Source organism: Colias eurytheme, chromosome 32 (assembly GCF_061535395.1).
Source record: "Colias eurytheme isolate Ceu_HAF_F1 chromosome 32, ilColEury1 Martin Lab GWU primary, whole genome shotgun sequence".
NCBI lineage: Eukaryota > Metazoa > Arthropoda > Insecta > Lepidoptera > Pieridae > Colias > Colias eurytheme.
The window spans coordinates 3,639,810-3,665,761 of NC_143011.1; the positions used below are offsets into that span (position 1 = coordinate 3,639,810).

At 36.0% G+C, this 25,952-nt stretch overlaps 2 protein-coding genes and 1 pseudogene across 2 annotated transcripts; all 3 read left to right on the forward strand.

The window, feature by feature from the left end:
- Positions 1-11,645: 11,645 nt before the first annotated feature.
- On the forward strand, positions 11,646-12,401 carry LOC149895180 (uncharacterized). Its single transcript, XM_090119175.1, has one exon. The coding sequence runs from the start codon at positions 11,646-11,648 to the stop codon at positions 12,399-12,401; it is 756 nt and encodes a 251-aa protein (XP_089975301.1).
- An 8,136-nt stretch (positions 12,402-20,537) lies between these two features.
- LOC149895181 (uncharacterized) lies at positions 20,538-24,774 on the forward strand. The gene has a single exon (XM_090119228.1). It carries the CDS (start codon positions 20,553-20,555, stop codon positions 21,705-21,707), a length of 1,155 nt encoding a protein of 384 aa, XP_089975354.1. The 5' UTR covers positions 20,538-20,552; the 3' UTR covers positions 21,708-24,774.
- LOC149895182 (uncharacterized) lies at positions 22,815-24,774 on the forward strand (annotated as a pseudogene).
- Positions 24,775-25,952: the final 1,178 nt, after the last annotated feature.

The window sequence follows — 25,952 nt, forward strand, 5'->3', positions numbered from 1 at the left end:
CCAATTGTCAAGTTTTAGCCTACTTGAAAGAGGTGTGCCCCAAGGCTCTATTTTGGGCCCTATTTTATTTATTCTTTACTCAGCTGATATAATAAATTCTATTAAAAATTGTAAGTTTCATATTTATGCCGATGACACTCAGGTATACATTTCATTCTTCCCCACTGATTTACACAATGCCGTTAAATACTTGAACGATGACCTCGCAAGTATTGCAGAATGGGCTGAGACCAATGCATTAGTGCTGAATCCTGACAAGACGAAGTATATGTTATTCGGTTCAAAAAAGCATATTAAATCTCTACCATCTTTTGACGTCAAGCTCATGGGTAAGGCAATCCAAAAAGTTGACGAGGCACGAAATCTGGGCTTGTATGTCGATAGCTCATTAAGGTACGAAAAGCACGTAACCGATGTGGTTCGTAATTGTTTTTTCCGGTTGAGAACCTTATATAGAGTGCGTCCATACTTGTCTGAGGATCTTCGAGTACGTCTGGTGGAGTCTCTAGTTCTTTCAAAACTTAATTACGCTGATACTGTTTATGGTCCACGTCTCCTGGCCAGAACAGATCGGCTGATACAAAGAGTACAGAATGCGTGTGCACGGTACTGCTACACTATACCACCACGTAGACATGTCACACCTTTCCTAAATAAGCAGGGTGTTCTTAAACTACAAGCAAGACGCCAACTACATCTGGCCTGTCTCATGTTCGGTATTGCCAAGACCCGTATGCCTATATATCTGTACGAAAAGCTCAGCTGGACAACGAGCAGTCGAGATGTTGCATGCAGAAGCTGTGCTCAGCCACTTATCATTCCTCAACATAGTACTTCCACTTTTAGAGGCAGCTTCCGCTATGCAGCATCGAAAATATGGAATGACTTGCCGCCACCGATTAGGTTATTGTTAAACATTAATACATTCAAAAAACATCTTAAGAACTACTTAATCGATGAACAGCGAAGGTTAGATTAATGTCCAATGCTTATTTTTTCGTTTTTGTTTTTTTTTATCTATTGGTATGGGTCAATCCTATCTTAAGTCTATTTATTTTATAGAACTTTTTATTTGGATGTTTGTGTGGGTACGTTTTTTCACGGTATGATATATATGTATGTAATATTATGTTTATCACATTATTTTTAATTAATTATTATTATTGCGTCGCTTCACATCCGTGAGTCGAAACTAGGTTCTAGTTGAAAACCAGCGCTAGGCTCATGCCTGGCACAAGCTGAACTAGGTCCTTTTTGGCGGTACTGCGGACACAATTTGTTTTAATATTTTTTATTTTTTTTTCGTGTTGAATTTTTTGTGTTATTTGTATGTATTCTTTTTTTTATTGTCTACTTTTTGATGTGTCACGCTGTGTTGTCAAATAAATGTTTTTCTTTCTTTCTTCTTCTTTCTTTCTTATTATTTTCTTTGTTTTCATAATCTTCAACAGTCAACTGTTAAAACCATGCCAAACGCCCAAACAGCCAAAATACGCAAGTCGCAACTTGTAGGTACGCAACATTGATTTGAATTTTGACGTCTATCAAATTTATCTTCGAAGAGAGGTAACCTGCTTAGAAAGTGAAACATCGATTATAGTGAATTAATCGATACTGACTAGAAACATGTGTCGCTCGAACTTGATACACATGTCAATTTTAAAATTCATCAAGCGAATCCCTTTTAAAGTAGTATACTTTCTTTCGTAAATTTAAGGAGCAAAAAAAGGGCAAGTATAATAAAAAAACACAACGCATTTATTATTATGATGATTTTTATTCACTGCATTCGATTACTGATGTCAGATTTCGATTTCTAGAGTAACGTCTCGGGCAGTGTTGCCAATTTGGCATAATTTATGCTAAATTTAGCATATTTTTACATTGTTTAGCATTTTTATTTGTTGTCTAGCATATAGCTTATTTTTTAGCATATAAAATATTATAATATAATAAAAGTTAAACCATATGAAACCAACTACAGTTTTGCTACCTTGCATACGTAAATTTAGTCGACATTTCATGGACATGCACAACTTCCACCTTGGAATTCTGGAATGAAGTAATGGATTATAAAGACGCAGCTGGTAATAACCCTTTTGCAGATTTATCACAGCTGGCAATATCATTATTATCACTACCACATTCCAACGCGGAAATAGAACGTGTTTTTAGCCAAATGAATGTCGTCAAAACTAAGCTTCGCAACCGTTTATCGGTAAAAACTTTAAATGCCATTTTATACATAAGATTCGACCTAAAGAGGGCAGGAAAATGCTGCTACTCTTACACAGTTCCGGATAATGTACTGCGCTCTATAGGCACCAAGGAAATATATAGTCTTGGCAATGAGGCTTCCACGTCTACGTCAACATTATCGGCTGCGGATGAAGACCAAGATATTAATATTTTATTTGATAATAACACACTCGAATAAGAGATGTTATTATTTATGATGTCATTATTTACATATTATGTGTAAATAAATGTGTTGGATATATAAAATTTTAAGTAAAATGTCGTTTTATTTGACATTAAAAATTTTTAGCAAAATATTTAGCTTAATTATAAATCCTTTAGCAAAATTTTGGCAAAATTTTAACAGCCATTTAGCAAATTTTATGTTAGTCTTGCTGGCAACACTGGTCTCGGGCACAGAACAGTAAAAACCTCGGAGCAATTAAAACAAATAGAAGTGCTATAGTGTCATAATTATTAATATGAAAACCACTGTCGCCAAACCCACACATTTAAACCGATAGCTAAACACAAGTTTGATGCTAATTTTTGTTTTTAATCAGTGTTGCCAACGTAGGAGATTTTTCGCCATTTATGCTACTCCAGGGACAATTTTTTATACTACATATTAGGTAAATAGGCATACAGCCGGTAATCAGGCCGAATACTCTGAACACAGATAATTATATAAAGTATAGGTAAATCGATGAATTTTGTGACTGCTTGAACCAAAAACGAATCACACTGGCGAATTTTTATATGGATAAATACAATTTGTACACTTAATTAAATGTTTATTTAGTTATCTCATTTCATTTCGTGTTCACAGTTTAGGCATGACTATCATCGTAATTCTTCTTCTTCTTCTTTTTTTTTCAAATGGCAACTCCTGATCCCAGATCATCGTAATTAGAATTCTTTTAATTCACGTCTACCCTCTTCAAGAGTATTTTTTTAAACACGATAATCTCATTTAATTGTTAAATCAAACAAAACTCTATTAATTAAATATGTCGCGCTTAAGTAATGAAGAATATTTTGAGGAGGAACCAAGTAAGTTGAGACAATATTTATTTTATCAAAATAGAAGCCTGTACTGCTATTAGTATTTTTTAACCTCTTATGGCTAATTTTGCTGGAGATAATGATGATGAACCGCTGCCCTACCTCAAATTCGACTAGCTACGGCCCTGTGATGAAGTCCACTTCTATGAGGGATATCATGTGCAAAAGATACTTGTAGTTTATGTTTGAACATAAACTATTCTTTATATATAAACTAGCTACCCGCCCCGGCTTCGCACGGGTGCAATGGCGGCCGGCCGGTACCGCCGCAAACGCTACGTCCCGCAATTTTTAAAGTAAATGACAAAAGAAAGTTATTGTGGGTTATCCATAAGAGATAGACATAATATATACCATCACGGACTTTTCTGTAGACCTTTTCAATACTTAGTACATTATTTTGATAAAACTCGTAGGGTTTATGGATGGATGGATGTATGGATGTTTGTTACTCTTTCACGTAAAAACTACTGAACCGATTACAATGAAATTTAGCACACATATAGAGGGTAACTTGGATTAACACATAGGATAGGTTTTATCCCGGAAATCCCACGGGAACGGGAACTATGCGGGTTTTCCTTTGAAAACGCAGGCGAAGCCGCGGGCGGAAATCTAGTATACCAATAAAATAACCATTGTGACCTATTTATTTACAATTATGTATATGTAATGAAGTAACATTTAGTAAACTACTTATATGCTTTTAAAATTCCGTAAAATTATCATAATTATATAAACTTCGGAGATCATAATTATATCTCTGGACTACTGGGTTTTTCTACTGCATTTAATTCTACTGATTCTTTGTCAATAGTATCAGATTTCGGGGCATCACACCCTCTTCGATCTGCCGATATAATTTCCTTCATTTTTTTCTCTAACTCCTGATAAAACTCTTCTGGGTCATCGTCATCTTTTCTTTTAGGTACCACTTCAATATTTAGCTCTGGTAAAGATTCACTCGAGTCAGTACTGCTGCGTCGCTCTCGCGATTCTGATGAGGGAGATAACCCTGAAAGTAAATGAACAATGATTTAGTTATTATACCTTTTCTTTATTTTTCCGATCGCATTGGAATCACTACATAGTATAAAACAAAGTCGCTTTCTCTGTCCCTATGTCCCTTTGTACGCTTAAATCTTTGAAACTACGCAGTGTACGCTACGATGTGACAAAACACATTTAATTCTACTGATTCTTTGTCAATAGTATCAGATTTCGGGGCATCACACCCTCTTCGATCTGCCGATATAATTTCCTTCATTTTTTTCTCTAACTCCTGATAAAACTCTTCTGGGTCATCGTCATCTTTTCTTTTAGGTACCACTTCAATATTTAGCTCTGGTAAAGATTCACTCGAGTCAGTACTGCTGCGTCGCTCTCGCGATTCTGATGAGGGAGATAACCCTGAAAGTAAATGAACAATGATTTAGTTATTATACCTTTTCTTTATTTTTCCGATCGCATTGGAATCACTACATAGTATAAAACAAAGTCGCTTTCTCTGTCCCTATGTCCCTTTGTACGCTTAAATCTTTGAAACTACGCAACGGATTTTGATGCGGTTTTTTTAATAGATAGAGTGATTCAAGAGGAAGGTGTATATGTATAATAATTAAATTAAATAGTGGAGAAGTACTGTTATTTTTGAGGTTTCTAATGTGATGCCGTAAATAATTACATTTTTTCCTCTTACCTACATTGCAAACGCAGGCTAAACCCTACGAGTTTTATCAAAATAATGTACTAAGTATTGAAAAGGTCTACAGAAAAGTCCGTGATGGTATATATTATGTCTATCTCTTATGGATAACCCACAATAACTTTCTTTTGTCATTTACTTTAAAAATTGCGGGACGTAGCGTTTGCGGCGGTACCGGCCGGCCGCCATTGCACCCGTGCGAAGCCGGGGCGGGTAGCTAGTTTATATATAAAGAATAGTTTATGTTCAAACATAAACTACAAGTATCTTTTGCACATGATATCCCTCATAGAAGTGGACTTCATCACAGGGCCGTAGCTAGTCGAATTTGAGGTAGGGCAGCGGTTCATCATCATTATCTCCAGCAAAATTAGCCATAAGAGGTTAAAAAATACTAATAGCAGTACAGGCTTCTATTTTGATAAAATAAATATTGTCTCAACTTACTTGGTTCCTCCTCAAAATATTCTTCATTACTTAAGCGCGACATATTTAATTAATAGAGTTTTGTTTGATTTAACAATTAAATGAGATTATCGTGTTTAAAAAAATACTCTTGAAGAGGGTAGACGTGAATTAAAAGAATTCTAATTACGATGATCTGGGATCAGGAGTTGCCATTTGAAAAAAAAAGAAGAAGAAGAAGAATTACGATGATAGTCATGCCTAAACTGTGAACACGAAATGAAATGAGATAACTAAATAAACATTTAATTAAGTGTACAAATTGTATTTATCCATATAAAAATTCACCAGTGTGATTCGTTTTTGGTTCAAGCAGTCACAAAATTCATCGATTTACCTATACTTTATATAATTATCTGTGTTCAGAGTATTCGGCCTGATTACCGGCTGTATGCCTATTTACCTAATATGTAGTATAAAAAATTGTCCCTGGAGTAGCATAAATGGCGAAAAATCTCCTACGTTGGCAACACTGATTAAAAACAAAAATTAGCATCAAACTTGTGTTTAGCTATCGGTTTAAATGTGTGGGTTTGGCGACAGTGGTTTTCATATTAATAATTATGACACTATAGCACTTCTATTTGTTTTAATTGCTCCGAGGTTTTTACTGTTCTGTGCCCGAGACCAGTGTTGCCAGCAAGACTAACATAAAATTTGCTAAATGGCTGTTAAAATTTTGCCAAAATTTTGCTAAAGGATTTATAATTAAGCTAAATATTTTGCTAAAAATTTTTAATGTCAAATAAAACGACATTTTACTTAAAATTTTATATATCCAACACATTTATTTACACATAATATGTAAATAATGACATCATAAATAATAACATCTCTTATTCGAGTGTGTTATTATCAAATAAAATATTAATATCTTGGTCTTCATCCGCAGCCGATAATGTTGACGTAGACGTGGAAGCCTCATTGCCAAGACTATATATTTCCTTGGTGCCTATAGAGCGCAGTACATTATCCGGAACTGTGTAAGAGTAGCAGCATTTTCCTGCCCTCTTTAGGTCGAATCTTATGTATAAAATGGCATTTAAAGTTTTTACCGATAAACGGTTGCGAAGCTTAGTTTTGACGACATTCATTTGGCTAAAAACACGTTCTATTTCCGCGTTGGAATGTGGTAGTGATAATAATGATATTGCCAGCTGTGATAAATCTGCAAAAGGGTTATTACCAGCTGCGTCTTTATAATCCATTACTTCATTCCAGAATTCCAAGGTGGAAGTTGTGCATGTCCATGAAATGTCGACTAAATTTACGTATGCAAGGTAGCAAAACTGTAGTTGGTTTCATATGGTTTAACTTTTATTATATTATAATATTTTATATGCTAAAAAATAAGCTATATGCTAGACAACAAATAAAAATGCTAAACAATGTAAAAATATGCTAAATTTAGCATAAATTATGCCAAATTGGCAACACTGCCCGAGACGTTACTCTAGAAATCGAAATCTGACATCAGTAATCGAATGCAGTGAATAAAAATCATCATAATAATAAATGCGTTGTGTTTTTGCACGCCTCATAAGCGAAGCGTTGAGGTGGGTACTACTGTCACTTCGCGCAAAACATCTGATTTTTCAAACTTAAAATGTCTTTATGTATCATACATTGCACTTGTAAGATAATACATACACACACATATTAAGAAAAAACACTATTTTTAACGTTCATGATATTTTTGATGTCATTTTTGTTATTTAAACTAGTTAAAAAACAGTTTAAAAAAGTTCTGTCTTGGACGTCCGTGTGTCTGTATGTGCGGATCCTTTTTCTTGTTAACACGATAGCGACCGAAATACTTTACTAATCGAGTCTTTTTTTTTCTCTTACGCTTGAGTATGCTCAGGAATAGAACCCTTTCATTTTTCAGGGTCTGATTCGATGTGGTTTAATTGTTATTAAATAAACAAAAATAATAATTAATAAATATTTATTAAAAAAAAAATTATGAGGCGTGCACTTTTGGATTTTCCAAATTATTTTATTATACTTGCCCTTTTTTGCTCCTTAAATTTACGAAAGAAAGTATACTACTTTAAAAGGGATTCGCTTGATGAATTTTAAAATTGACATGTGTATCAAGTTCGAGCGACACATGTTTCTAGTCAGTACCGATTAATTCACTATAATCGATGTTTCACTTTCTAAGCAGGTTACCTCTCTTCGAAGATAAATTTGATAGACGTCAAAATTCAAATCAATGTTGCGTACCTACAAGTTGCGACTTGCGTATTTTGGCTGTTTGGGCGTTTGGCATGGTTTTAACAGTTGACTGTTGAAGATTATGAAAACAAAGAAAATAATAAGGTTGATGGTTCATAATAATTTCATATCGCCGATCTTCTCATTACAGAAAGTGCATATATTGCTATTAATTATGTTCAGTCTTGCAAGGTGTGAAGTGATTTATTGGTTTATTGTGGCCAAATCTTAATCTGTTGATTGTGATGATAAACTCACGACTAGTTACATCCAGCTCATCATACCAAGGTCTTCTCTGTAAATCTTCTTGAATATTTCCATACCATTTTCCTTTAAATTTCTGATCCTACTTCCAGAATTCTAACCACGTACTATTTAACGAGACATTTACATCGGAATACTCTACTCTACTACTACTACTCTTACTACTACTACTACTCTTTCAAATAAACTCACCCGCAATTTTTTACTTTTTGTCAAGGTGTACAAGTTTATAATATTATTCTAAAACGTTAGAAGTGAATTGTAAATCCTTTGAAATAAATGTATCTAAATCTAATTTACTTTTTGGTTCTTATTTGATTAACTTTTCATCTGGGATTGTTAATGTATTATATAATATAAAAATTTGTGTGATTTATTGGTAGGTATACTATCTGCACACCTTACTCTTTCAAATAAAGAAATAAGTAATTACTTATGTATTCAAATTCACATTGGCGTCCATATATTCTGTGCCTCCAGTGAATAAGGGAATAACTCAAAAACAGCACTTTTCAGGAGAGACAAAAAACTATATATCAATACTAAATCTTTATTAATTCAAAATTTTAAGCTTGTATGTGTAAGATAATTCGCACGCTGAGAACGAAAGTGACCTAACTCAAAATTTTGCAAAAATGAGTTATACTCATAAAATGACTCAGAATAAGGTATTCTATCATTTAATAAATCAAAAACTATCCTATGTCACCTAGAAACCGAAAAACACGTATGTTGCGTCTCTTTATAATTTGCGTATTTTAAACGTCCCTCCGCTAAAATAGTGACCGTTTTAGTATTATGTCGGCACGGTGATTACATTTCTTAGTTTTAAAGTGATTTAATCCTGATTGCGGCGTTTATTTACCGAAAGGTAAGTAAATATTATGTCAATGTTCTAATCCTAACAAGACCTTTATTCGTATTAGGTCACTTTTGTACTAAAATGCAGTTTTTGAATTGTGACTTAAATCATATTAAGTCATTTTTGTATTATCAACTATTCTAAAGGTAACGACATATTTCTCGTTATGCCTGTACTTTATTAAATGCTTTCTTTGTTTAAGTGTATTATGTATAAATAGGCCGTTTTAATAATATTTTGATAAGTTAATTTTATGGCGTATTAAAGTTTATGTCATTGTTTCAATAATAATTTGTTTAAATATTTATGTTTAGGTCATTATTATGAAGAGATTAAAGATGATTTTATATTACAAATGGTTCAAGAAAATGAAAAAGAAAACGAAAAATTCATACCCAAAAAGTTATCATGAAATACAAGAGTTTCCTCGCTGAGTGATCATCATCATCTGAGGCTCTACAGCTGCTAGTGGGCCTTGGCCTGGTCCAGTATTTTCTTCCAGATCTCTCGGTCCTTTGTCTGAGTTCTCCAGATTTTCACAGCAATCATTAGATGCCATCCAACCATCGGAGCTTCGGCCCATCTGGTTTTCCATAGAGAAGACGCAGAGGTGCCTTCTTGTCGTCCATACGTGCCTCGTATCCGGCCCAGCGTAAACGGCCTAGTTTTATGGTCTATAAGACATTCGGCTCCTCGTACATTTCATAAAGCTCATGGTTATACCGCGTTCTCCAATGTCTATTTTCCAGCACAGCACCGAAAATCCGTCTGAGGATTTTTCGCTAGAACACCAGCAGGCAATCCTCATTTTTTTGCTCAGGACCCAACTTTCGGACCCGTATGTTAGTACTGGTCTTAGTAGGGTCTTTTATAGCAGTACCTTTATGTTTCGGCATAGCAGTTTCGATCAAAAATATCTTAGAAGGCCGAATCAGCCATAATTCGTTTAAATATTTCTGCAGATATTTCGTTCTGGTTTGTTATTAATTATGCCAGGTACACAAAGTCACGTACAGCCACGAACTTGACTTGTAGACCGAGCTTTTGGGCAGTTTGGTCTATAGTAATATATGCGTTAACAGCAGTAGAGGATCACTGCTGGTAGCGTCCTCCCGATCCAGGTCTATATCATCCGCGTATCTCAGTATTTGTATCTATTCGAAAAATAAAGTGCCCGATGTCTCAATTTCTGGAATCTCGGATGCATTTTTCTAAGGCTATGTTAATCAGAAGGCTGGAGAGCGCATCACCCTGCCTAAGGCCTTCCATTGCCCTAAAAGGTTGCAAGATACTGAATGGATCCGAACGACGCTTTTTTATTTTTTTAACGTCATTGCTGTAAGTGACGACACCAATTGTGGTGGAATGCCGATCTCAGTCAACGCTTGGTACAGGAAATTTCGGTGAACATTGTCGTATGCAGCCTTAAAATTCACGAAAATAATATGGTGTGTTATGACATTGAACTCAAGTGTTTTAAAATCTGATCAGTAGTCGAACGGTTAGGGCCCCAAGCGTACTGGTAGTCGCCTAGTTTGTCTTCTGTGTATGGAGATATTCTATTGAAAAGGACATAGGCGAAGATTTTATATGCCGTGTTTAAAAGAGATATACCGTGATAATTCTGGCAATCAAATATGTCACCTTTCTTGTGCTGTACACACCGCTGTAATATATACCCTATGTTACTGCGATGTTCCACTCATCGGGCGTATTAGATTATATTAGAAAAACTTAACTATAATTATTTTTCTTATGTCATTGTTGTGGCAACCCTGTACTTAGTCTGTGGTTCATGTACCTATGCAATGTGTAAGGCAATGTGCTTTTAGAAAGAATAAAGAAAAGTTAACAGGGCGTCGTTTCAGACTACTACACCTGGACTATCAGCTCATAAAATTTCTCCTTAAAGCTAGTTTCAGCATATTTAAGCAATTCCACAGAGATGTAATCAGTTCCTGGTGGCTTATGATTTTTGAGTTTCCTAATGGCCAATCTAACTTCGTCTATTTGTAGGCAGTGAGATATCTGGGATGTTAGTATAATTTTGTATGGCAGAAGGTGTTTCAGCAGTTTCTGTGCTATTTAGCAGTTCTTGGAAGTACTAATTCCATCTTTTAATAATATCGTTCTTACTATTTAGTAGCTCACTATCTTTACTTTTACAAGCTGAGGTTCTAGGTTTGAAATCTTTCCTACCTCTATTAGTTTGGCTGTAAAAGTTTCTCGAGTCCTTCGTTGAGAAACTTTTAGCAATCTCTTCAAGTTAGTTGACATCAACACATTTCTTCTTCTTTCTCTTGTGTAGTTATTTTTTTTCCTTCGTCGCGCTTTATGCTCTCTCTCGTCTGCAAGTGTAAGTCTGCTGTAACGATAGGTATGCTTCATTCTTTTCGTTAGTAACCTTTTGGCATTCGGCCACTTGTTTCTGCATCGTATCTCATTACCTAGATTTTCACTCGCAGCTGTTAGTAGAATTTTACTTAGTACTTCCCAGGATCTTACTTGCGTTTTGTTCGCTATTTATCTATCTGCTCTGAGCCAAAATTTTTAGATAAACTTTCACTTTAAGAGGTGCGAAATAAATCTACACTACATAGTATAAATAGTATAGTACTACTAATAGTACTTTTTCGTGGGTAGGTGCAAATAAACGAACACGTGTTTTTTTGCGCTCTCAAAATATTTTTAATTTTAAAGTAATTTTTCTATAATTATATCTACAAATTTACATATGATTTAATAATTCAAAGTGCCTACCAGCATATCCTTAAATAATCTCCAATATATTAGTTAATTTAATCACTTCACAAGATTGTCAACACCATGGACTCACTGAAACACACTATGGAAGAAATGACTGCTCATTTCAATAAAAGGATGGCAGAATTCCAACGGGAGCTCACTTGTAATCCTGTTCCTCCAGCATCCTCAAGTCCTACCTCCAGACTGGCCGCTGAGTTTGAAGCATTTCGTGAATTCGTTATCTCATCCCTACAATCTCTGCAATCTCAAGTAGAACTCTTATCCAAGCTGTACGAACAACAGGAGATGCGTTCCAGGAGAAAGATGTTGCTTCTACATGGTGTCACCGAGAATAATAACGAGGATGTATCTGTCGCTCTTATCAATATTATCTCCGATAAACTTAACATTCCAAATGTTACTAAGGACTCCATTAGCCGCTGCCATAGATTTGGTCGAGTAAGGGATGATAAACCAAGACCCATAGTTGTGAAGTTCCATGATATCCGTACACGTGACAGCACCTGGGCTGCTAAGTCTCGTTTAAAGAAGACTGGAATAACCATTTCAGAATTTTTAACGAAGGGACGTCACAATACATTTATGGCTGCCAGGGAACGCTTTGGGGTTTCTCAATGCTGGACCCGGGATGGATACATATTTGTGATTTCAACCGATGGTTCTAAGCACCGGATAAGTTGTCTCGCTGATCTGGAAGGTATTCCCTCTGCCACAACTGCACCATCATCGGGTACCGCTAGTGGCAGTGCCGTTCCACAAAAAGATACTAAAGGAAACCCTGCTGCACGAACCAAGAGGTATCAAAAAACAAAGTAAATATACGAGTGTTACTTGTTTCACTAATTATTTTAATAATTTATCTTCACTTGTTGCTTTGCCTTATTCGTTTTTTAGTATTATATCAATAGTTATTGTTTCCTCTTTAGCTTTCCGATTAGTGATTCTTCATGTTAACCTTTGATTTATCGACTATCGTCTATCGTTCTATAAATACCTCACAATTTGTACTTTTTATTTCAATTTATTTACCTACATTTATTTTCTCAACATATTGATGTATCATAATTCATATGTCAAATGTCAAATTGTCAAATGTCACTATTGAATTGTCATATGTCACTATTGAATTGTCATTTGTCGTGAGCCATAGACTATAGTATCTTTTTGATTTCTTAATAATTTTGATACCTGGCAATTTTGACTGGTTTTTTATATTCAATTATAGTTAACTATTATACATAAATATTGTAAATCAATACGCTGGTGGGTGCAAACTATAAATTTTGTTTTTAGCTGTTATTTTTATTATATATCTATATATTTATATTTATCGAATATAATATTATATATATATTTATATTTTTAGAATTACTATAAGCATAATATGTCTTTAAACAATAGCTTAAGTAGTAGCGATAGTTATTGTTCTATAACGTCTTCTAATTCCAACCCTAGCGATGACAGTTCCCACAGCACTTCCTCTGTATCCTTGCAATCTGTACTCTCCACACACTTTTCCGATTCCATAAAATCCTTTAATGCCGTTCATATCAATGCACAGAGTATACCGGCTCACTATCCCGATTTATTAGCTTCCTTTGACTGTCCCAACCTACATGCTATCCTCGTCTCCGAATCCTGGCTTAAACCCTGCCTGCCGTCTATCTCCTATTCCCTTCCCGGTTTCCATCTCATTAGAAATGATCGCCTTGGTAGAGGCGGTGGTGGTGTCGCCATCTACTTACGTTCCCATTTACCTTTCTCGATTATTAGTTCTTCACCCCAACCCCCTCCTAGCGATGAAGCTGAACATTTACTCCTAGAAGTTTCCCTTTCCCATACCAAAATCCTTCTTGCCGTATTTTATAGTCCTGATCTTACCGTAAACTATTTTCCTTCCTTTGACCAAATCCTCGAGAGATTCTCTCCTTCCTACGAGCACATAATTATAATGGGCGACTTCAACACTTGTCTTCTTAGAGGCGATCATCGTTCTAGACAACTCCTTTCCATTGTAAATTCCTATAACCTGCACATCCCGCCATTAAATCCTACACATCATTTCCCAAACTGTCCCCCTTCCTTACTTGACCTTATCATGATATCCTCTCCAGATCATTTATTGAAATCCGGTCAGCATCCTGCCGAAGGCTTTTCCTATCACGACCTCTTGTTCCTGTCATACAACATCCGTCCCCCAAAACTAAAGCCCAAAATCCTGATGCAACGGAACCTGGCGGGTGTGGATAGGGAATTGCTCTGTGCGGATGCCGAAAAAGTAGATTGGCCTAGCATTTTTGATCTACAATCGATTGACCAAAAAGTTGATGTATTAAACTCCTTTTTAATCCAGCTCTATGACAAACATGCTCCATTAAGGCCAGTCAAACTAAAACACTTACCAGCACCATGGCTGACGCAGGAATTAAAAACGGCTCTGAACAGGAAAAATCGAGCAAAGGCGAAACTGAAAGTGGACAACTCTGAGATTAACAAGGAGAGATTTAAATCTATTCGTAACCGCTGTAATACTATGTGTAGGGATGCACAACAACGCTACATTCATAAAACGATCGAAAACGGCGATCCAACAAAAGTATGGAAATTTCTTAAAACTCTTGGAGTTGGTAAAACATCTCAAAATTCTCTGCCTGTTAACCTTAATATCGACTTATTAAACTGTCATTTTTCAAAAACTTCATTTGCTCTTGATGCAAACAATAAGAAAAGTACTTTAGATTATCTTTCTACTAAACCAGCTCCAAATTTTCCTCCGTTTTCTTTCAAACAATTTACTGTCTGTGATGTTAAGAAGAACATTATGTCTATTTCATCGAAAGCCGTCGGTAATGACAGCATTGGTCGTGATATGATTATTCCAATCCTTGATATAATTGCTCCAGTGTTAACTCATATTCTCAATGTATCCTTATCCTCTCACGAGTTTCCTATGGCCTGGAAAGAAGCATTTGTTATTCCTCTACCTAAAAAAGCCAATCCATCCATGTTTTCCGATTTTCGTCCCATCTGTGTCCTACCCTTCCTTTCTAAAATCCTTGAACGACTTGTCCAACAACAATTATGTTCATTTTTAAATAAACATAACTTGTTTAATCCTTTCCAATCCGGATTCCGTCCCGGTCATAGCACGACTTCTGCTCTAATTAAAATTACTGATGATATTCGATATGCAATGGATCACAAGCAACTCACTGTACTCACACTGTTAGATTTCAGTAACGCATTTAATACCGTCGATCATGACATATTACTGAGTTTGCTTGGTTCTCTTAACATATCTCCAGCAGTAATTGAATGGTTTCGGAGTTATCTCCAGGGGCGTCGACAGAGGATCAAAATTGACGATCACTTGTCATCATGGTGTAATATCTCCATCGGCGTTCCACAAGGTAGCGTGTTGTCTCCAATCCTTTTTTCTATTTTTATCAATTCTATTTCAGACAATTTATCTTCTCCCTACCATATGTATGCAGATGATTTGCAGATCTATACTCATGCTTCACTTCCTCAACTTCCAGAAGCTATTGAGCAGGTTAATAACGATTTGGCAAAAATCACTCATTGGTCTAATAACTTTGGCCTGTTAGTAAACCCAGCAAAAACGCAAACTATAATTATTGGCAGCTCTAAACTGACAAATAAGATAGACTGGAGCTCCGTTCCGAAGATAACTCTGGATGGAACTGTGATACCTTTCAGTAACTCTGTCAAAAATCTTGGTATTCATTTTGACACAAATATGACCTGGAAGGTTCAACTTGAAGTTGTACGTAAGAAGTTGTTTGGCGCTGCAGGATCGATACGCAGGCTGCGCAACTTCCTGCCCATACCTACTAGGATTTCGCTTGCAGAGACCTTACTCTTTCCCATCCTTGACTACGCCGACTCCTGTTACCCCGATTTAACCGAGTTACAACTCGATTCTCTTGACCGCCTTCAAAATCTTTGCATTCGGTTCGTATTTGGTCTCCGGAAATACGACCACGTTTCCAAATTCCGCAAAAAACTTGAATGGCTTCCTATACGTTTTCGCCGGTATGCTCATATGTTGCATTCGTTATACGGTATTTTGTTTGATCCTAAGACCCCTTCCTATCTTAAAGACAATTTCAAATTCCTCAACGAGCATTCCCTCACTCTCCGTTCCTCCAACCTTTTAACCTTAAGTATTCCTTCTCACCGTTCCAACTTCTTCCATTCCTCCTACACTGTCACCGTTATTAACCTATGGAATTCTTTACCTGAAGAAATAAAACGAGCTCAATCGATTTTTATTTTCAAAAAGAAAGTTAAAAACTATTATTTAACTCTGTCACAGGCTAGGTATTAACTCTGTCGACTTATTTATAATTGAGTGCTTATAAAATATGTATGTATGTATATATGTATGTATGTATGTATGCTTGTATATATTATTTAAGTATGTATTCTTATTTATTATCTAATATGTGTATTGTGTATATAATATATTATTATTTGTGTATGTATATAATAATGTAAGCTGCATATATGTAGATATAGTATATATATATAATAAGACTATTATTCTGGCACTTTTATTTATTTTGCACCACCATGTTATTGACTTATTTATTTTCCTCATCTTTTCTGGGTTGCCTGGTAGAGATCGCTGCCAGCGATAAGGCCGCCTACTGTACATTGTTATATTGTATTTTTAATTTTGTAAAATGTATTCTTTATGGTGTACAATAAAGTATTTTTCATTCATTTCATTCATTCATTCATTCATTCATTCATTCATTCATTCATTATAAAACAAAGTCGCTTTTTCTGTTCCTATGTCCCTTTGTATGCTTAAATCTTTAAAACTACGGAACGGATTTTGATGCGGTTTTTTTTAATTCATAGAGTGATTAAATAGGAAGGTTTTAGTGTATAATTTATTAGGTTTGAAACAAAGTAGGCGAAGCCGCGGGCGGTAAGCTAGTAGGGGAGACCGGGTACAAAAGTAACACTTTGTACTTGTACCTTGATTTCTGACTGGGTGTAACTGTTATCACTAAATTAATATAACCATGTATAAATTTAGTTTATATTCTTTACACTAGCAACTCAATTTATTATATTATTTAGTGTTTTATATTAATAAATTAAATTAAAAAAAAAATCGTAAGTTGTTACTTTCGACCCCGTAAGCAGGTCGAAAGTAACACGTCGTGGGTCGAAAGTAACAAGACAAAGGGGTTGGTAATTAATACAATATTATGATGGTAAATCAACAAATTATTTGTTTAAAGACTTTGTATTAATAACACATATCAACTTTTGTATTTTAAATATAATACTTACAAATATAATAAAAAATATTCGAAGTTCAAGTAATGAGATTAATTAAGGGAATCATTCTTTTTATAATTAAAAATTCTGCATCCTGCATCCATCCACTAGCATTCCCAGCTCCAGAACAACCAACAAGACCCTCGGCAATACGAAAAAAGCGGAATGTGTTCTCCTAGAGCATTAATGGCAACAGCAACAGTTAGTAATTTTCCAGGCTCTGCTAAGGTTATGGCACCTACTTGTTTAACCCCTTTTTAGGGTTCCGTAGCCAAAATGGCAAAAACGGAACCCTTATAGTTTCGTCATGTCCGTCTGTCCGTCTGTCCGTCTGTCCGTCTGTCACAGCCGATTTACTCGGAAACTATAAGTACTACAGTGATGAAATTTGATGGGAATATGTGTTGTATGAACCGCTACAAAAATATGACACTAAATAGTAAAAAAAAGAATTGGGGGTGGGGCCCCCCATACATGTAACTGAGGGATGAAATTTTTTTTTTCGATGTACATACCCGTGTGGGGTATCAATGGAAAGGTCTTTTAAAATGATATAAAGTTTTCTAAAAAACATTTTTCTTAAAGTGAACGGTTTTTGAGATATCAGCTCTCAAAGTCGTAAAAAGTATGTCCCCCCCCCTCTATTTTTATAACTACGGGGTATAAAATTCTAAAAAAAATAGAGGTGATGCATGCTAATTAACTCTTTCAACGATTTTTGGTTTGATCAAAGTATCTCTTATAGTTTTTGAGATAGGTTGATTTAACTGTAATTTATTATATTTGCTGCTACGGAACCCTTTGTGCGCGAGCCCGACTCGCACTTGGCCGGTTTTATAATTGCTTATAATTAACGGAAAAAAATGTTTTTGAAGTTATTTGTATTAAATATCAATATTATTAATAATAAAGTTTCAAAATACATAAAAAAAATCAATAATTTTTTTTTATTCAAATACTCAATTGTGTTTGTGCATAACACTAGGCAGTCAACAGCTATATGAACGTCAGATAGGAAAAGAGCCAAATTTATCCAGTCAGTAACAAAGGATTTTAACTATAGGTACTTTATTCTAATTCAACCAACTACTACTAGCTACTCCGTATGTCTTTTGGGTAGACGGAGGCAAATAGGATTTTTATTCCAACTATATCATTTGATATTTTGAAAATGTACGTTCGTGTACGGTAGGTACATTTTCATACCGTCAGAGTCATTTTGCAGATTATAGTGGTGCAGCACTGAACACTGTCTATTAGGTGGCTGGTGCTGCCGACCGGGCCTTCAGTTCCGCTTTCCAGAATACCTTCACCCTTCTAGGTGCTACTACTACTGAAATAGCGGTACTCTATCGCGTCGTTCAGGTCTCTAACTGACAGGATTTCTCATATTATCGTAACAACCTCGCTCGTTCTAACGAGAACAAATTATCGCCAAGGAATTCTGCTGCAGGATAATGGCAAGAGAGATTATAAGCTTAACTATGCATTATTATGTTCAGGAATATGGTGGATTTTGAATACTATCGTCGTCTGAAAGTATCTCCTTTCGATAAACTTCATTAAGGATGCAGATCTGATCCCATCTTTGTTCCGTAGGAATGCTACGACAGTCTAAACGTTACACTGTACAAAGAAAATTGCCCTAAATATAGTCGGTTGTTCCAACATCCGTAATATGGCTAGCCTGCCTTGCTAGCCCTTGATTGTAACTGCTACCAATGGAGGCATTGCTCTTGTGTTGTCCACAGTTGTGCGAGTGCAAAAATGAAGAACTGAGCTCGTGGGGAGCTATGTCGAATGAATCTGTGTTAAGATTATGACAGTATAGGACAGTTAGCTGTGGATGCGAAGACAGGACATTACTTTATTCATCCGTAAACACGCGAGGCAGCCACGGACAGCGATATAGCAAGAACTAAACTAGCAAAGTTTAGTTCGCTTACCAGACTTTGTCATGTTTTAAATGCAGTATATCCTCTGTATAGCATTGCATTTATGACTATTGATAAACTTAATTCACCCGTAAACACGAGAAGCAGGCACGGATAGCGATATAGCAAGAACTAAACCAGCAAAGTTTAGTTCGCTTACCAGACTTATATTTTAAAAGCCGTATAGTCTGTACATTTCATTTATTGCCCCCCCCCCCCCCCCTAAAAGCAAAGAAATGAGAAGTCATTTGGCGGAGCTTTCTCGTAAAGGGTAGGGGTTCCAAGTTTAAAGCAGATACGAATCTAACGCATTCTCATTTCAGTCACCTGTCGCACCCACTGCACTCACACCTTACGCTGGCTGCAGCGAGGCTCTCCGCGAAGCCTTCTTACGGAGAAACATCCCATCGGAAGCTGTCGAACTAATGTTGGCATCGCTTTCCAGTAACACTAAGAAGCAATATAACGTAACTTATAAACTATGGTGGCAATTTTGTCTAGATAGAAATATTTCCAATTTTGAAAGTACAGTAGCGACAGTTATATCGTTTTTAACAAATGAGTTTAACAAAGGGGCTTCATATGGTACTTTAAACTCGCACAGGTCTGCCTTGTCTTTAATCTTAGGAAATAATATCGGGTCGGATGAATGCATAAAACGACTCCTAAAGGGAGCATTCAAATTGAAACCCAGTAATCCTAAATACAATAATTATTCTTGGGACCCACAATTAGTTTTGAACCATATCTCAAGCTGGTTTCCTAATATAAACATTAATTTGGAGCAGTTGACTAAAAAAATAGTAATTTTACTTGCGCTGTGTACAGCACAGCGGGTCCAAACTTTATCCCTTATCAATCTTAATAATATTTATTTCTCAGACAGTGGAGCTAAGATTTTCATAACAGACTTGATAAAAACTTCGGCTCCGGGTAGAGATCAACCCCTTCTTATACTTCCATACTTTAAAGAAAATATAAGTATTTGTCCCGCTACTGCACTTTCTGATTATATCAATGTCACAAAACATTTGAGGAATGAGGAGGACAATAGATTAATACTAACTTTTAAAAAACCTAATAAACCCGCCACAACTCAAACAATCAGTCTTTGGATCAAAAACGTGTTATCGGAAAGTGGTGTGTTGTGTTTTTTATTTCATTCCCACTTCTGTTCCTAAATTCAGAAGAGGGATAGTGATTCTCACGCGTCCTTAACCGTTTGCTTTCTGAAAATGGCAGTTTGACTCTTCAAACGAATTAGTTCATTACACTTTTAAATTACCCTCAATAATACTTTATAAACTTTTCATTGTTTCGTTTAAGTGAAATTAAAATAGTAGTTGTGTGGCTAAGTATATAACGCAAAATTTTGGTGAGTATATTCCGATCATTTGCTATCTAAGGAGAAGCGAGCTTCTTATCAATTTATAGCTTAAAGCAGCTTTGGTATAGTAATTGAAGCATTTATTTAAACCTTTTGTGATTTATGTGTTTTGTTTAACAAAATTACAGCATATGATTTAATTACGCTTATTTCACCTTTGTATAGTACGATACGTATTCTTTTTTAAATGTACCCGCAACTTAGTTTTTTTCTTTACGTTAACGAAATATTAAGTTAATAGTTTTTTTTTCTTCATATTTAATTTTTATCGTTTCCTTGTATCGACATTTTCCTCCATTGTAAAAAAAAAAAAAAATTACGTACGAGATGCCTAATAAGAAGCACAAAGACCGAAGCCGTTCTAGGAATCGTAGTGCTACACCTCCTATACGCAGCCGACGACGGTATAGTCCTTTCAACGATGCATTAACACAACAAATGCAACAAATTTCAGATAGACTAAAGTCGTTAGAAGAACGTCACTCTTCTCCGTCACGACGAGGATCCAACACTGGCGGTGTGACAACAACGCCGCCGAGGTCACGGATCGTCGAGCCCGTCGCTGTGCATCCGGAGCCTGCGGCGCACTCAGGGTCGGCGGTCCCTTCTTCACCGGGACATTCCGGGAGCGCCACAGTCGGCTGCGATCGTAACGCTACTAATCGTATTGTTGATGCTATACGATCAATCAATACGACGGTGAGGTTGAGCCAATCTTATTACATTTCAAATTTTGATCCGAGTATAAACGATATAGAAACCTGGTGTGAGGAGGTCGATTGCGCTAAGGTTATAAATCAATGGAATGATAATGAGTGTCTATCTCGTATAGGTAATTGTTTAAAGGGAGATGCTAGGACCTGGCTCAATGAATGGGTAACATCAGACCGTAGTTGGAGCAATTTTAAAAAAGAATTTAAACCTTTGTGTCCTAAGAAACCTGATATCGCGAATATTTTATATGACGTTATGAGTACCAATTCTGATAAATACCTAACGTATGCAGACTATGCTCGTCGCTCTCTTCTAAGGTTGCGTGTTGTTAGGGGGTTAAGTGACGAACTTATATCTGCAATAATAATACGAGGGATTACGGATCCGCAGATTCGCGCTGCAGCCATTAATGCAAAGCTAACGACAAATGAATTGGTTGAATTCTTTTCAATTTACGTTAAATCCAATTCCTCCTCAAACAGACATTTTGATCACAGGTCGCGCTATGATCGTTCTTTAAAATCTGAACATGTAGTTAATAATCGTAAACGACGATTTAACGAACAGAAATGTTTCTTGTGCGGTCAACATGGTCATACACAATCAAATTGTTCTAAAAAAGCTAAGTCGATTCTTTCTAATCAAAGTAATGACCATAAATATTTTTCTATTAATAATTCGAATAAATCTGTATTGTGTGATTTCTGCAAAAAGCCCGGCCATAAAACTGAGGCGTGTTTTGCAAAATTAAAGTCGGGAGGCACGTAATACAAACAATGTTAATTTTTGCGAAGAAAACCCGGACAGTAAGAATAAAGATTGTTGTAGCTGTCATCCAGGGAATCCCAGTCGATGTCTTAATCGATAGCGGCTCTAGTATATCATTATTTTCCTTATCATTATTAAAGCATTTGAAATGTGCGCGAATGCCTGCATTTAGGATCTTGCGTGGTATTGGTGGGCAGGAAATTGAATCGACTTATTTTGTCACTTTACCAATAGAGTTTAATGAAATTACTTTAGAAGTAGATTTACACGTAGTTAGTTCAAAATTGATGAATACACCAATCATCATTGGCACCGATATATTAAATCGTGAAGCCCTAGTTTACGTCGATGATGTCCTCATTATGAGCGGTACGGTTGAGGAGGGTTTGTCGATTTTACGTAGAGTTCTTAAAACTCTTACAAGCGCGGAGTTTTCCATAAATTTAAAGAAATGCTCTTTTCTATCTACTTAAATCGAATATTTGGGACGTACGATTAGTCAGGGTCAGGTACGACCGAGTGGTCAAAAGATTAAAGCTTTGGTCGAAGCACCGATTCCAAAGACCGTTAAACAAACCAGACAGTTCAAGTTATTTTCGACGTTACATAGCTGGCTTTGCTATAAAGGCTGTGCCTATTACAAAGTTGACGAAAAAAGGGGTACCTTTTATTTGGAGTAGTGAACAAGAAGAAGCACGCCAAGTAATTATTTCTCATCTTACCAGTGAACCTGTGTTAGCTATGTATGATCCGGCTTTACCTATTGAAGTTCATATAGATGCCAGCTGTATAGGATATGGTGCAGTGCTTCTTCAGGTTCATGAAAAGGGGCATAAGCGGGTGGTGAGTTACTTCAGTAAACAAACTCAAGGTGCTGAGCCAAGGTATCATTCCTATGAGCTGGAAACTTGAAACTTTAGCCGTTGTAAAGGCCTTGCAAAATTATAGACACTATCTGGTTGGTGTTATTATTTGTAAAAAAAAATACATTGACCATTGTTTGATATGTATAGCACATAAAAACGCACATTTTTCCAAATACTGTCTTTTGTAATTTGTATCCTATGTTTGGTCAAGATTCCACTGAATTAAAAATATTTTTTTATAATGTTATCTCTTTGTTTGGGACCTCTAAAATTATTTGTGGCAGATCGGGGTCGAATGTTTCAGAGTTCAGAAATAACAAAACTTTTTACTGACTTGGGCATTGACATGCATCTCATAACACCAGAGATGCATAATTCAAACGGGCAGGTTGAACGTTATTGTCGAACCTTACTCAACATGGTTCGTATAGAATGCAATCACCGACAAAATGATTGGTCTGATGTCATATGGCGACTACAGCTGGTTCTGAACATTACAAAACAGAAAACTACAAGCTTTTCACCTCTGAATCTATTGGTGGGTATTAAAGCTGCGTGACCTGTTTTACGTTACCTCATTGGTGACATCGCACTAGAAGGCTCTCGTCCCAATCGCGACGCATTACGAGAAATGCGTAGACAACGTGTTTCTGAGCGTTTAAAAAAAATATAACCAACGTTGGCAAGACAAAACTGTGAATGCTAGCCGAAAGGCATCACGGTTATTTGAAATTAATTCTTTGCTTTTTGTTATAAAACAGGCTCAAACAACTGGCAAACTCGACTCGGGTATGCGCGGCCCATATCGCGTGGTCAAAACGCTTCCCCACGGTCGATACGAGCTGCAGTTACTGGAGGGCTCTTATGGCAAATCGACGCAAGCTGCGACAGAATTCATGGTGCCGTGGCGTGGGGAGTGGACTCCTGAGACATGTGCTGCGTTTTTTGAGGGTGAGCTGATCCCTAATTTGTGATAAGCGAACGACGTGCCTATGTCACAAATTATAGTTTTCCCATGATAAGCTAACGTCGTGCCTATGTCATGTGGTTGTTTTATTTTCTATGTGTAACGTATAGTATGCTAACGTCGTGCCTATGCTATACAATTGTCTTGGACTCATGATAAGCTAACGTCGTGCCTATGTCATGTGGTTGTTTTATTTTCTATGTGTAACGTATAGTATGCTAACGTCGTGCCTATGCTATACAATTGCCTTGGACTCATGATAAGCTAACGTCGTGCCTATGTCATGTGGTTGTTTTATTTTCTATGTGTAACGTATAGTATGCTAACGTCGTGCCTATGCTATACAATTGTCTTGGACTCATGATAAGCTAACGTCGTGCCTATGTCATGTGGTCGTTTTATTTTATATGCGTAATGTATAATATGCTAACGTCGTGCCTATGTTATACATTTGTCTTGGACTCATGATATGCTAACGTCGTGCCTATGTCATGTGGTCGTTTTATTTTATATGCGTAACGTATAATATGCTAACGTCGTGCCTATGTTATACGTCATTTGTTTTGGACTCATGATATGCTAACGTCGTGCCTATGTCATATGGTCGTTTTATTTTATATGCGTAAAGTATAATACGCGAACGTTGTGCCCATGTTATACTGTCATTGGTGTCAGAGATAGCGAACGTAGTGCTTCCTCTCTGTGTATTGCGCTTACCTGTTATAAGGGGAGTGTAATGTTTATTAGTTGCTAATACCTTATCATTAATCCTTCCCAGATGCTGCCAGTATTGAAGATGAGGAGTCCACAAATGACCCAGTCGTTGTTGTTGAACCTGCATCAGGCACTTCGAGAGGAGCCTGTACTTCTCCGCATAAAACAAAGGAGAACGAGGACGTCCTCCAGTCAGGAGAGGCCGTGTTAGACAAAAACTAAAACAGCGCCAATAGAGGGGATGACAAGTGGTGGCGGATTGCAGATAAAAGCGCTGGCGCGCTCATTCGCGGCACCATTCGTCGCGAGTCAATTGACATACTACAACTCTGCCCGTTTGTGAAGTCAACTGCCTAGTTATTTTCCTTTGTATAAGATTTTTTTACTGTAATGTTTAAAGAAATTATTGTGGAATTAGTGTAAAATTATTTTATAATTTTGTATTTTGTATTTCGTGTTCTTGGTTTTAAATTTAAATGGTATTAGTGTTAATAAAGTTATTAACGAGTTTTGTAAATAATTGTAACGTTGTGTTTTTTATTTCATTCCCACTTCTGTTCCTAAATATACAATATTTTCAACTGATATCGAAATGTACGAAAATAGTAATAATGTAATTGAACTGAGAACATAATATTTTAATATTCAGACAAAGCTGTATTGTTTCGATATACGTAGTTTTTATTGTAAACTGCACATATTTTCATAGAAAAATACTGTAAAACAACAGATGATGAAATTTTCAAAAAGAAAAAAAAAATACAAATTTGCCGCGCAATTGACATTAATTGACAGTTTTAAAAGTCGTATTTGCATCCAAGGCACCTTCAAATCTGTGCTTAATTTTTTCATAAAATCTTTGCGGCTCATTGTATTTTATTTATTTATTTATTTTTTTATTTTTTATTGTGTGATAGGGAAGCGCTTGACCACGATCTCGCCTAATGGTAAGCTGAGATGTGGCCTATGATGGAGCGCGCTTCCCTAGAAGGAAGCATTAGCATTTATCTACATTATTTTGATATTATATGATATAGAAATTGTTAAAATTCTATATCATGCCGTAAAATATCGCCACTGACCACCTATAACTTTTCCTGTATTAACTGAACATACAGGAATATGGTTTTCGGGCTTCTCTTATCTCTTTATAGTGCTTGTATCCTCAATGTATACCACCATGACATTGTGGCGTTGCCACTTTTATTATCTATATTTTATTATCTGTGGCGTTCCGAAACGGAACGCACTTGATCGAATTTTAAATTGATTCGACGATAGTGAAAATGATTCACTAGGACAATAGTTAAATATTCAGACAAAGCTGTATTGTTTCGATATACGTAGTTTTTATTGTAAACTGCACATATTTTCATAGAAAAATACTGTAAAACAACAGATGATGAAATTTTCAAAAAGAAAAAAAAAAATACAAATTTGCCGCGCAATTGACATTAATTGACAGTTTTAAAAGTTTGTACCTATAGGTAATATTAATAGAAATAATTATCGAGATTTAAATGGCTCTACACGAGATTTATTTTGTTTTTTTTATTACTATACTTCATAAAGACACAATTAACTCGTACCTACTCGTAATACGATACCTTGGAGTTGGAGCGAAAATATTGTTTGTAATAATTTGGCTAGGTAACTAATTATTGAAATGAAAATAATAATTAGAAAAATGCATTGTGA